This window comes from Cheilinus undulatus, linkage group 1 (assembly GCF_018320785.1).
Source record: "Cheilinus undulatus linkage group 1, ASM1832078v1, whole genome shotgun sequence".
NCBI classification, from domain to species: Eukaryota; Metazoa; Chordata; class Actinopteri; order Labriformes; family Labridae; genus Cheilinus; species Cheilinus undulatus.
In genome coordinates, this window is record NC_054865.1 from 29,964,356 (window position 1) to 29,977,235 (window position 12,880).

The 12,880-nt window shown below is 39.6% G+C and overlaps 2 protein-coding genes across 4 annotated transcripts in view; both read left to right on the plus strand.

Moving 5' to 3' along the window:
* The first annotated feature begins 2,001 nt into the window (after nt 1-2,001).
* Nucleotides 2,002-3,969, plus strand: LOC121510959 (UDP-glucuronosyltransferase 2A1-like). Its single transcript, XM_041789389.1, has 2 exons — nt 2,002-2,045; nt 2,395-3,969. Exon 2 carries the CDS (start codon nt 2,395-2,397, stop codon nt 3,967-3,969), a length of 1,575 nt encoding a protein of 524 aa, XP_041645323.1. The 5' UTR covers nt 2,002-2,045.
* Nucleotides 3,970-9,581: 5,612 nt separating this feature from the next.
* Nucleotides 9,582-12,880, plus strand: part of LOC121509563 (neuroplastin-like) — a 41,927-nt gene continuing 38,628 nt past the window's right edge. The window contains exon 1 of one of the 3 annotated variants that reach the window (XM_041787020.1): nt 9,582-10,179. In XM_041787020.1, the coding sequence (XP_041642954.1) occupies nt 10,104-10,179 (76 nt within the window). In that variant the 5' untranslated portion in view covers nt 9,582-10,103. Of the gene's footprint in view, nt 10,180-10,214; nt 10,350-12,880 lie in introns of those variants that run through there. The other 2 variants (XM_041787027.1, XM_041787035.1) reach the window with 2 other exon arrangements.

Genomic DNA, 12,880 nt, shown 5'->3' on the forward strand with positions numbered 1-12,880 from the left:
GCAAAGGCTTTGTGTATTAAACAGTAATGCTCTTGGTTTGTAAAACTATATAATGAGCATATAAAAAGTATTCACCCCACTGGATGTTTTGCTTTTTTAGTGAGTTTGTAAGTCAATCATGGTCAATATAATCTCAATTTTTTGACATTAAAGTGATGGGAAATAAACAAAAATATGCAATTTAATATAACTGATTGCAAAAATATCCACCCCCTTTAAGTAACTGAGACAGTTCAACAGCGGTCCAATCAGTGCTTGTGATCTTAGAATTAGTGAAATGGGGATCACTTGAATGCAGTGAATGTGTCTCAAGTGACTGTAGTATAAAGACACCTGTGTATGGAAAGCCCAGTCACTGGTTAATCTGTATTCTTGGCTACCATTACAACATGAAGAAAAAGGAACACATTTCAAGCAACTCAGAGAAAGGGTTATTGATAAATTTAAGTGGGGGTGGGGTGGGGGAGGGATGCTAATTTTATTCCAAGGCACTGATAATCTCCTGGAGTTCCGTTAAACCCATCATCCAGAAATTGAAGAATTATGGCAATATGCAAATCTGCCTGGATTAGGCCATTCTCAAAAACTGAGTGACTGTGGAAGAAGGAGACTAATGACAGAGGCCTTTTAACTATTTTGAGGGAGTTACAAGCTTCAGCAGCTGATTTGGAAGAGACTCTGCATACGACAACTGTTTCCCTGGATAGTCACCTGAGAGAGTGGCAAAGAGAAATCCAGTGTTCAAGAAAACATATCGACTAGAGTTTGAAGGCATGTGGGAGACTCCATGGCCAAGTGTAACAAAGTTCTTCAGTCTAATGAGGCCAAAATGGTGCTTTTTGGCCTCATCAGACAAGACAATATGTTTGACGGACCCCAAAAACTGCACATCACCACAAGCACGACATCCCCACTGTGGAGCAAGGGAGTGCAGCATCATGCTGTGGGGATGCTTCTCGGAAGCCTGCCCTGGAAGGCTTGTAAAGGTAGTAATCGATGCATCGCAATATCCCCCCCTCCCCTATTCAATATCGATTCAGCAAATCCTCTGAATCGATTCACCTCCTGGCCAGTGGGGGTCGCTGTGCGTTGTATGGATGGAGGCCTCACTCAACCAAACAACAACCAACTATAACCATGTTATGTGAGATTTATCACAATTTCCAAGGGACAGACATATTATTTAAGTTTACATGCACTTTACTTTTTCAGTGTTTATACAGAACTGTCATGTTTTTTACGTTTGTACTCCATATGCACAAATAAGCTATTATTGTGCAAATTTTTATCTTCAGATGTTTTATTGCTCAAAAATGTGAGGTGACTTACCAAATATGTTCACATGGGCATGAAAAAAATTATTAAAAAATTGTCAACAGGTTATTTGTGTATTACTACTTCTTACTGAATCGACATTGAAGCATTTAAATCAAAATCGTATCGATATCGAATCGAATTGCAACCTAAAGAATCGAAATTGAATTGAATCGTGAGGTTCTTAACAATACCCAACGCTAAAAGGTAGAGGGTAAAATGAATGCAGGAAAACATAAACCCTGGAGGACAGTCTTATTCAGTCTGCAAGAGAACTACAGCTTGGTGGAAGATGTATTTTCCAGCAAGAAAATGATTTTACCCATTTTCTAAAGTTTGCAAGAATTTCTGACATAGAGTGACATCTGGTATAGGACAGTCTATCATGATGTTCTATATCATTTCTATATTTAATACGTATACTGATAAGTTTCCCGTGCCTTCTCTTTTATTGTTTTTATCACTTTGTAAATTTTTGTTTTGATTAGTATGATTTTTTTTATTGCACATGTTTTTCAAGTATCAATGGGAGGAGCATGTGCAGTTCCATTGTATTCCATGACAAGAAAGGCTTCTATTCTAGTCTTCTTAGAGTTCAATTATGGACTCTCCTTTGTACTTTCTTATCACATGTATAGCACATAAAACTGCAGTAAAACAGCACTGAAGTCATTCTTAAGTTCAAACCTGAGAGGACAAAGACGTGTTTAACTCTCTGAAGAAGAGAAAAGGTAAACTATAGTGTTTTTTAGTCTTAAAATAATTAATCAGTGTTCAGTTGTGTTAAGTACAATATTTCCTAAGATTAGCACTTATTTAGGACTTGCATGTTGTATTTAAATTTGCCGTTTCTCTGGGATCCTCTCAGGGACATATGTTTTTGGCAGAAAATATTTCTTGATGATGAGAGGTCAGTTGCTGTATCGTTCATCAACAATCCCATCCAACTGGAATAAGGACTATTTTAGCTGGATCTTAGTTTAACAATTTAAGTTTGGCACATACTCTCTGTTTTGATTATGGTTGTATTGCATATGACATATTTCATAAGATATGATATGCTATTCCTCTAAACTATAGATGCATGTACAATGGATATGGATCACCACCTTCTCACTCTGTACAATGGTGGTTTATGGAGGAAAGATTCTTGTGTTCCCCATGGATGGGAGCCACTGGGTGAACATGAACATCATCGTCGAGGCCCTGCACACACGAGGTCACCAGATTACTGTTGTTCGATCACCAGACAGCTGGTACATCAAGGAAACCTCCCCATTCTACACTTCAATCACACTTGAAATGGACTCTGGATTTGATGAAGACTTCATGAAATCTTTTGTAACCAAGCTGCTGGAGATTCAGAGGGAGGGGAGGTCTGCCTGGGCACGCTTCAAACTGGAAAATGAACAAGGAAAAGTAATCTCAGAGATGCATGAGAAAACATCCAAAATGCTGAAGCAACTTCTTGAAAACAAAGATTTGATAAAGTTGCTACTGGATGCCCAATATGACCTTGTCCTCACAGACCCTGTTTTACCAGGAGGTGTAATACTTGCACACTACCTCAAGTTGCCCCTTGTGTTTAATGTAAGATGGACAACTCATGGTGAAGGTCATTTTTTAATTGCACCCTCTCCTCCCTCTTATGTACCACAGCCAGGAGCTGAGTTTTCAGATAAGATGAGCTTCTTTCAGAGAGTTATTAACATTCTTGTTTCTAGACTCTCTGAATTATTTGCTGAATACTGTGTCATACCACATTATATTGACTTAATTAAAACACACTTAGGTCCAGATGTAGACTATCGTTCCCTGTTTCAGGCTGCTGACTTGTGGCTCATGAGAGTGGACTTTGTCTTTGAGTTCCCGCGTCCCACCATGCCTAATGTCATATACATGGGAGGCTTCCAGTGTAAGCCAGCAAAACCTCTCCCTGAACACCTGGAGGAGTTTGTGCAGAGTTCTGGAGAGCATGGAGTCATACTCATGTCTCTGGGGACAGTGATTGAAGAGCTTCCCCATGACCTGTCTGAAGCCATTGCTGCAGCTTTTGCCAAGCTACCTCAGAAAGTCATCTGGAGACACAAAGGTGACAAACCAGCTGGTCTGGGCAACAACACTCTGCTGGTGGACTGGATGCCACAGAATGATCTTTTGGGACATCCAAAGATTAAACTCTTTGTGGCTCATGGAGGAACAAATGGAGTCCAAGAGGCATTGTACCACGGAGTTCCCATTTTAGGAGTACCACTGATTTTTGATCAGCGTGATAATCTGTTCAAAATTGAATCAAGAGGAGCAGGGAAGATCATAGATATCACTACCTTAAATAGAGATATCTTCTACCAAGGAATCCAGGAAGTCCTGACTGATCCCTCCTACAGGATGAACATGCAGAGACTCTCCAGGCTGCACAGAGATACGCCCATGAAGCCACTGGACAACGCCCTCTTCTGGATAGAGTTTGTCATGAGACACAAAGGTGCAGCTCACCTGAGAACAGAGTCCTATAAGATGCCCTGGTATGTCTACCACTCAGTTGATGTGGTATTGTTTTTACTAACAGTTGCTTTACTGACGTTGTTCTCTTGTGTTCTGATATTATGGTCCTGTTATAATATGTGCCTGAAAAGGAAAGTGAAATCAGACTAAAAGTGACAAATATAGTTTCCTCATTCATTCTTTTAGCCAGAATACAAAATGGAACTTTATTGTTTTACTTGTTTATAATTAGGGAAAATTATGCTATGGGGAAAGGAAATATGTACATCTATTGTTTGAATGTGATCTGTAGTTTAAAAAATAGATAAATGCTGAACCATGAAATGCTTTATTCATTCTATAAAAAATCAGAGGCTCGATAGCAACTCATCATTTAAATATTTTTATTTCCAAAAGATACAATGTATTCTGGATAGTGATGTCATTTGGCTGCATTGTTTTTCTTCCCTCATCTCCTTGAATGTTCACACCTTAATCTACTTAACAGTTACTTCCTTAATATCCTCTTTGCTAAAACTGCACTTGCTTTTAAAATGAAGTTGGTATAAAAAGTAGGGGAATTTGTGTTGGTATATTATTTCTTTGTTGTAACAATGCTTCTTGGCAATAAATCTTGAAATCTAAAGCTGTTTGGCACTGGCAGAGAAGATTTGGCAAATTTTTCATGGGCACAACCCACATTCTCAGCTCTGCTGCTCATCCCACAAAAGCATGTTCCTTACCAATGTGGCACCATTTAAAAGGGAAATAAACAGACTTATCATCAGTATAAGATTTATTGCCAAGAAGCATTGTTACAACAAATAGAAAATATTCCATACAAAAATTTCCTTACCTTTTGTGCTAGGTTTAGAAAGGTTTTAAGGATGACCCTTCATACAGGAAGATCAATGCAGCCAATGCATTCATCACTGACTCTACTATGAAGTGTCCTCCTTAAAACCTTTCTAATCTCAGACTGGAGTGCAGTTTTAGTTAACAGGACAATGAGAGATAAATTACTGAGATGTAGGTTAGGGAGAGTTCATTCAAAGAGATGAGAAAAGAAGAACAATATGGCCACATAATATCACTACCCAAATGCATTTTACAAAAATGGCAGCCTAAATGCCAACTATCTTTTGATTTTCTAAAAATTGTAGAAATCTGGAGTTTTTTGTGCAACATTCATGTAGAATACACTAATGTCAATTTAATAAAGTCAACACATCTTAACATGAATGATTTATTTCAAATTGTCTGGGAGAAACTAGAGAGTGAGTCTTGACACTGTGTAAAGAGAATTTTACATTTTAGGAGCAGAAAAGCTAAAGGCAGATTCCCCAAATTCAGAGTCAACCTGTGGGACTTGAAGCATCAGACAGAATGAGTTTGGTAGGGTCCAGTGGTCCAATTTAAGCATAGATGTTAAATAAGATGATGCACATCCAATCACAGATTTTTAGATAATTGCTAATTATTAGTATAGTGATAATTATAAGTACAGTATAAGTACAGAATAAGTTTAGAGAAGGGAAGTTACCTGCCTAGTTTTGCATTCCAGATCAACCTCATTGATTATCCTCAAGTCAGATGTCTGTTATCTTTACTAAACCACAAAAACTAGTTTTGTACCAAACAATGTTGGATGCTATAGTAGTTCAAAGGTTAAATTTTAAGGCTTGGCTGTGCAAAACTGTTCTGTTACTTGTAGTAAGTACTTTGGACCTTGCACCTTTTATCAATTATGTCAGAGGTTAAATAGTTGTAGCAACTATGTACAAATGTGACTGTCCTAAAGTCAAAGCAGGTTAAATTTCAACATCTCCATCTGTTGGAAAAACAGTAGTTGACTGTTTTCACTACATTAATTTGAATAAGACACTCTGCTGGGACTAAGAGTGAAGGGTTCTTAGTGGATGAAGACAACAACTTCCTCAGGGCGATCTGTGAAGTTCTGAATAAGCCCCCCCACAAGACAAACATGCAGGGTCTGCTCCAATTTCTACGCTTAATAGGCTTAACTGGCACTAAAGCAATGTTGTAAGTAACAAGAAATACAAGTCTAAGTCTACTTTTACAGTATTTGTGAATCCTGTCAACCTAAAGGAACTCTATGGGCAGCAAAAATCAGCCAATAATGTCACTGAACAACGATCTTTTCTGGATTAAGGCTGTCCTGAAGCATAAAGGTGCCACTCATATGAGTACAGCCAGTCTTTATATTCATTTGAAGATATACTGCTTTAAAATCATTACTCTGTAATATGTTTAAGTAAAGGGCCTTGGTTCAGCTGTTACAAGAAATGAAATACATTGCATTTACTATTATATAAAAGGAGCTGACTTGCACTTGTCAAATTCCCTCAAACAGAAAGTCTAGCTTTACGACTGATATGGTGGCAGATAAAGACAACATCAGAGTCCCAACAATATTTCCTTGTGAGGACTGTGGAAATGCATCTGCAATTATGACAATGGTTTTACTTCAATAAATAAATTCTTTTTTTTATTACAAAACAGTAAAAAGAAAACATTCTGTTGTAAAATTTTATAATCTACATCCTACTATTGGTGGGCTTCAGCAAAGACATAAATCAGCATGTACATGACTTATCACATATATGTGTCATAAATTAACCTTACTTCGTACATCATTTCATTCTGATTGCATCATTGATGGTAAGATATGACAAGACAAAAGGACAGGCCCTTTAAAAGTCAGACGGTCTTAGCACCCAAGGTGGGAAAACTAAAACATATCAAATGAAATGTCTCCTTGAATAGACAATTTTGGGGACACAGGAACTAACATTAAACAAAAGATATAAGCTGCCTGACAGGTTCCACTTGCATTGATAAAGAGAGTACAAAGGCACATAAAAACCTCAAGGATAAAAAAAACAAATGTTAAAAATACAAAAAATTGACTGTAAAGGAGCATTTCTGAGTTTTTCATTGCTTCTGGCTAAACATACATAAATCCAAAAAAATACAAAAACCTTCTATCACCTTTTTGGTATTATAGAAAAAAATGAGTATCTTGTTGAGAGAAATAAATAGAATGAATACATTATTTTTCTATCTGTCCAGTAACACATGTTAGTAACATGACACTGAAGTCTACATCGAGTTAGCTGAGCTAGCAAAAAGACCTGAATTATGAAATACATGTCCTGAACTTTCTATCCACGTACATACCAATAGAAAAAAACAACAATAATAAAAATCAGTTTCCTCTAGAAGTGCTAAAAAGCTGAGTATGCTGCCTATGGACAGATAAATGATGGCTGTGTTCTCCTTCCATTATGCTATAACATACATTAACGAGCAGTTAGCGGTTGCTTCTACCTGACAGACATGAATGTGGTATTGATCTCCTTAAAGATAGACAATTCTATTGAGTTGCTACATAGAAGTATGAATGAGATGAGCATAGGCTGGTTACATATTAACTGACATTATTATATAAAAAAAAACTTTTTCAATATCTGTATTTACATTATATTCATATAGTTGGGTCATTGACCACTCATGACCTACAGTATCTCCTTAACTTAAGACACTTTTAAACAACACTTATTGATAACAGATATGAAAACTGGCAGTAAAGTCTGTTCAGTTCAGAGTATTTACAAAGTTTACATGCCATCAGGGCATGCATGTTAGGTGGTGAAAGCCGTCTCATGATGTCCTGGTCCGCAGAGAGCTCATTCTGAGCACGGTTAGCTCAGCTACTTCTGCATCCTCCATCTCCACCTCTTTTCTGCAGCTTTCTCTGATTACATACACCACGAGACCCATACAGATGAAAATGAGGAGGACTATGCCTAAAACCTGGGGTGCAAAAGGGCAAAGCAACATGTTTAGTAAAACCCAAGAAAATGCCATGGTTCTATTGAAAAAGAATGTTTAGGTCAAGCTTTAATAATACTTTCTAATGGGTTGCTGTGATGTTACAATTTGGAAATATTAATTCTCTATAGGTGAGTGTCCTCACTTCAATAATGCAACATAATCTTCAATTAAGTAAGAAATATTGAACTCACCTGAGAAGAAACAAAGAGCTGCTGTGAGCGAAGCATCAGATCTTGTGGGGTGACATCTCCCTCAATAATTGGCTCGCACCACTTCTGCGGAGCCGCCTTTTCAACTACCACAAATCTACCCTCCCAGTCTGTCATAGCACAAGCAAAGTATTGGCCATCCAGGAACAACAAGATCAGCCACACGATAGCAGGAACAAAACTAGAGAGGGAAACAGTTTTCCTGCACCACGCATCACATCTGCATCCTTGGATGATGAGCATCAAGGTGAAGGCCATGACGGCAGGAATGATGAAGAACGCTGATGAAAATACTCCGTTCCATGTAGGGCTGCAAGGACACTCAAACTCCAGCTCCACCAGCTTCTCTAGTCCCATGAGGATAAACCCAAAAGCCACATTTGATACCAGAGGACTGTTGCTAAGTTCATTTTTTAGCCTGGTAAGCCATTGTTGTCTACTTTCCATACTAGATTGACCGAAGAATGAAGACAATCGTTGTAAAAAGCCCAAAAGAGGGTCCACCGTTGTGAACACATTGGCAACAGCTAAGTGATGCGTAATTAACTCACCCAGGGGTAAGTTTTCCCCTCAGGCAAAATGCCACACTTCCACTCTGATTGGTTTTGAACAAAGGAGGGTGTGCGGTCTGCTCTGACATTTCTCCAGCTGATTGGCCTGTGCTAGGTTTCAGGTGGGGTTACATTTGAAATGTGGTCTCTCTTGAACAAACTGGAGCGAGGTCTGTAAAGTGGAGGGAAGTTTGTTCTGCAGTTTAGCATGGAGTGATGCTTTGTATGTAACAGCAGAAAACATGCATGAGCTAAAGGCTAAGTGCAGAACAAACTTCCAAATAAAGCCACAAGCAAAATTGTTTACTAAACTGATCAAAATAAGGAAAAAACTGAATACTGAAGAAAATCTGATAAATGTTAGTTACGATACCAAAAACGGAGTCACTGATACGCTAAAGATAAAAGTGCTGTCAATATTTAGTTGATTTGTTGCAATTATCTGTGATCTAAAAATAAGGGGCATGCGGACTTTTTTCAGTTTACCACAACTTGCCACATAAGGGCGCCCATGCAGCCGCACAGATTAAGGATATAGAGGATTACAGGAGGCCATGTTGAACTTTCAAGGGGATGTGGTTCATACAGCTTGAGAACAGCCAGACCACTGATGTGATGACATAATTTATAAATGACCTCACTGAGCTCAAGAGCATCACCATAATCTGCTCACATTAAAACCTGACAGGAGCAAGTATTTGGGATCTATGAAATAGGATTGGAAAGATGGGACTGTTGAAAACGGTGCTTTGCCCTTTTTTTTCTTTTTAAATTTCATCTGCAGAATCCTTTCAAGTTTTTCAAACGTGACTGCCCAAATGTTGGCTCTTCAAGTTGGACATTTTTGCATAGTTTTATTGGAAATCTGAGTGTCCTGCTGCTGAAAAATGAACAGTGAATTTATAGATGCATTAATATTGCAAGAGCTGCTGAAAAGATGAAAGTATATGCGCCATGCTGATTCTGTAGTCGTGGTCAGTTCAGCAAATGCTGTATGAGCCGGGAAAAACTTGATGCAAATATCATCCAATAAAAGAAAATACCTGCATACTAGGTGCAGGAAGCACAGAATAAGTCACTGAGTTCACAAACAACATCAATTACATACGTGTTCTTGGCAGTGTGTGTGCGTCTGTGTGTGCCTGTGTGTTTTTACACACGGTCGTGAGCGCATAGGGCACGCGCAGCTTGTCGTTGCTGCCGTTGGTGTCCTACCAGCATCTGTTCCTCTTTTTGGAGCAGACTTATGTTTCGGCTACATCAGCTCCCATCGGGAATAATTTGTGCGCTGCTTTCATTTTAATCACCGCAACGTTACCGCGAGAGCGTAAATGCGCATCGCTCTGCGCATCTTTGAATCTTCAGAACTACACTGTGGACAATCTCCCTGACATCCGAAGACCTCTCCTCCGCAATCCGACGAGGCTTCTTCACCGCCTATGGCCGCACATCGGCATCCCTGAGCCGCTGGCCTTGTCCCCGGACCTTTTCACCCATCGCTGTCCTCAGAAGCTCTCACAATCAGGAAGACATCTACAAACGCTATTTTGTCATCATACGCGGCGTGCTATTTTTAAAGAACCCGGTGCTATGCTGGGCCCATCTCTCTAGATCTTGTGATTAAAACACGATCTCTCCTCCCACATTCGTCCGACCGAGACCCTGGTACTCTCGTCGAGCCCCGACGATGCATCCTAATGCAGTGATGCTTGCGGTGGTCCTTCTGGGGAACTTGATGCTGCCTTTCGTCTCGGCGCAAAACGGTAAGAAAGCAGATGTGACCATGGCATGATTGTAAGCAGGGCGGTGAGGGAAAAGTGACTTGACTTGTGTGAAGAGACGCCCGAGCGGAGTGTTTTTCCAAGGAGGATTTGGAGTATGACTGCGTTAAAGCTACTACTACAGTTTCATGCATCCCGACAACAAGGCCAGAGTAAGACATCAACAAATCCGATTCAGTTACTGACCGCAGGATGGAACTCTTAACTGAGAAACCAGACCATTATGTGACATTTCTACAAGGTTATTTACTGTCAGCTGAGTGAAGTGAAGGTGTGCCTGTATGAGAAATCAACTAACACTGTCAGCCAAGTGGAGCCAAATTAGTTTCATAATATACTATTACTGATGCCAAACGAGCGCAAACATCACCTCTTACATGAATTAGATGGGAATATTTGCACATAGTGGCCTGTGGTAGCCTTAGGGTGCCAGGTTGCAGTTTATTTGGCCAGGAGGGGAGTAGGGAAACAGAGTGTGTCAAGCAGGACTAACCTGCTCTGCTTGCTGATCCAGTAACATAAAATCAACGTCAAACACATGCCAGTCCTTGCCCAGTGTGTGCTGTAAACACTGTAAACAAAAGGCCCCTTAGTATCACACTTAAAGGGCCTGTGCCACTGTAATGATATAGCTGGTCACCTGATCTAACAGATTTCTTGTCTTATTATATCACCAATAGCATCCTTCTCTTCTTAGGATTGTTCAGCAAATGTCACAGATATTAAAAAAAGTGTTGGCTTGAAGCTGCAGAGGATACCCATTTGTGACTTAGATTTCAAAAGTTCACTGTGCATTAATCAGAAAAAAGCTGACATGATGTGGTTTAAGTAAATGTCAGCAACATGCTGTTGGGTGTTCCAGGCTGTCCTCCTCTGAAACAGCATGTCCTGACTTCAAATTCTGTTGAATCATGTCACCCAGAGGGGCACACAAGCCGGCAAGACATTCACGAAATCAAAGTGGAGTCTTTGAATTTTCAGTTTTTAAAAATATCTCATTTTTCATCTGAGCTTCTCTGACATTGCCATTTTGTAAACAAACATTCTTATCTCAGTATTAAACTGCCTTATGACATCCACGCTGCCCACCTGTCACAGCTCCTGTGTTGACATGTCAACATCACTGACAGGTCCAATGCAAAGTCTGTAAAATTAAGGCTGAGAATTACAGTGCACACTTTTAATCTTGATGCTTAGTGTCCACCTCCTCTTCTCTGTGGGATAATTGAACACCCACTATGCAGGAATTAATATGGCATGTTTTTTGATGAAAGGGTGATGAGATTATGAAAAATAAATCACTCCAGCGCTTTCCTTCCATTTAAGGGATATTTTTGGAAATAACAGAAATGTTTAAGATTATACAGTTCAATTAATATGGACATGTTAAAAAAAAACATGGACAAGGTTTTGAGGAATGTTGTTAAACAGAAGCACAATCAGTAAAATCCAGATCATTTCACAACAAAGTACTGAGGAAACTTACACCTCCTGCGTGTAAAGAGACAACAAACTAAAATACCACAGCAGTTATGTAATCAAATATTATGTCGTGAATGTTTTTTTTTTTTTATTATTATTTTAGCTAATTTGGCCAAGGTGCCTGAAGTGTTTGTGCACATGCAGGGACATTCTCTGGTCTTGCTATCTGGAAAATCAAATAGGCAATAAGCTGTCTATTGTTTGATAGAGCTGAAGCAAAGGCATTCCAAACACTTCCTGTGGTCTTTGCCCAGTGTTGGTGCCCACTCACTGAGGCCCAGTTCACACCACAGAAACACGCGCACGCCCACAGACACTAACACTCATTTAAGCAGGGGTCAGCGGGAGACAGACTGGTGCCATCCAGTCACTAAATGTGCATGTGCTTTAGCTGCTTCATGTAAAAAGTCTTAATTCATGCTAATCCACAGACACCCTACATTCATAACAGCTTTGATCACAGTTACATGACACTACAGCTGGGTATTCAGATATACGCCCGCGCTGCATGCACCCAAAAGCCATTTCATTTCTCTCACAGTTCAGATTTAGGGTAATAGGTGCGTAGATCCTTATGCAATCCTTGATTTTCCTGTAATATTTCAGGGTTCAGATGTGCAGCATAATAATTATAAGTGCATTAGATGTAATCACTGTATGTGTGAAGCAGCAGGAATTCGTGCTGTTATTTTCCCGCATGTTCACGGAAAAGTAGGGCTACTATAGGTGGCCACTTACTGCTACAGATATTCGGAGGACTGTAAATAGCATCTGTCCATTCTGCCTCGTTTCTATTTTTACCTCCGAGACACAGCGCTGAGAACTGTGGCTTTAAGGTCCTTTTGTGAAAGTGAATTCATTAAGTCTTAATGGACGGCCTCCTTGTGCACAGCTGCGCAGCGTTCTAAAGGCTCACTAGGTGGCTGTGTGAACTATTTAAGCTGAGAGATGATGGGATCTTTATGCAAAGAAAATAAAGAGCTGTTGAGAAGGTGGCTGGGGCTGACCTGAGGATGTGCATTTGTGTCTTACATAATCCCCCCCCCCCATGAAGCGTGTAGCCTGCTCCTGCTGCCAACTTTGTTGTTGTATTCTCACTGCGTGTGAAAATCAAAACACCCAGATCATGCTAGGACAACCTTTAGAATAATATTCCATTGTTTTGAGTGCTATTTAAGCAATAATTTTAAACATTCACATG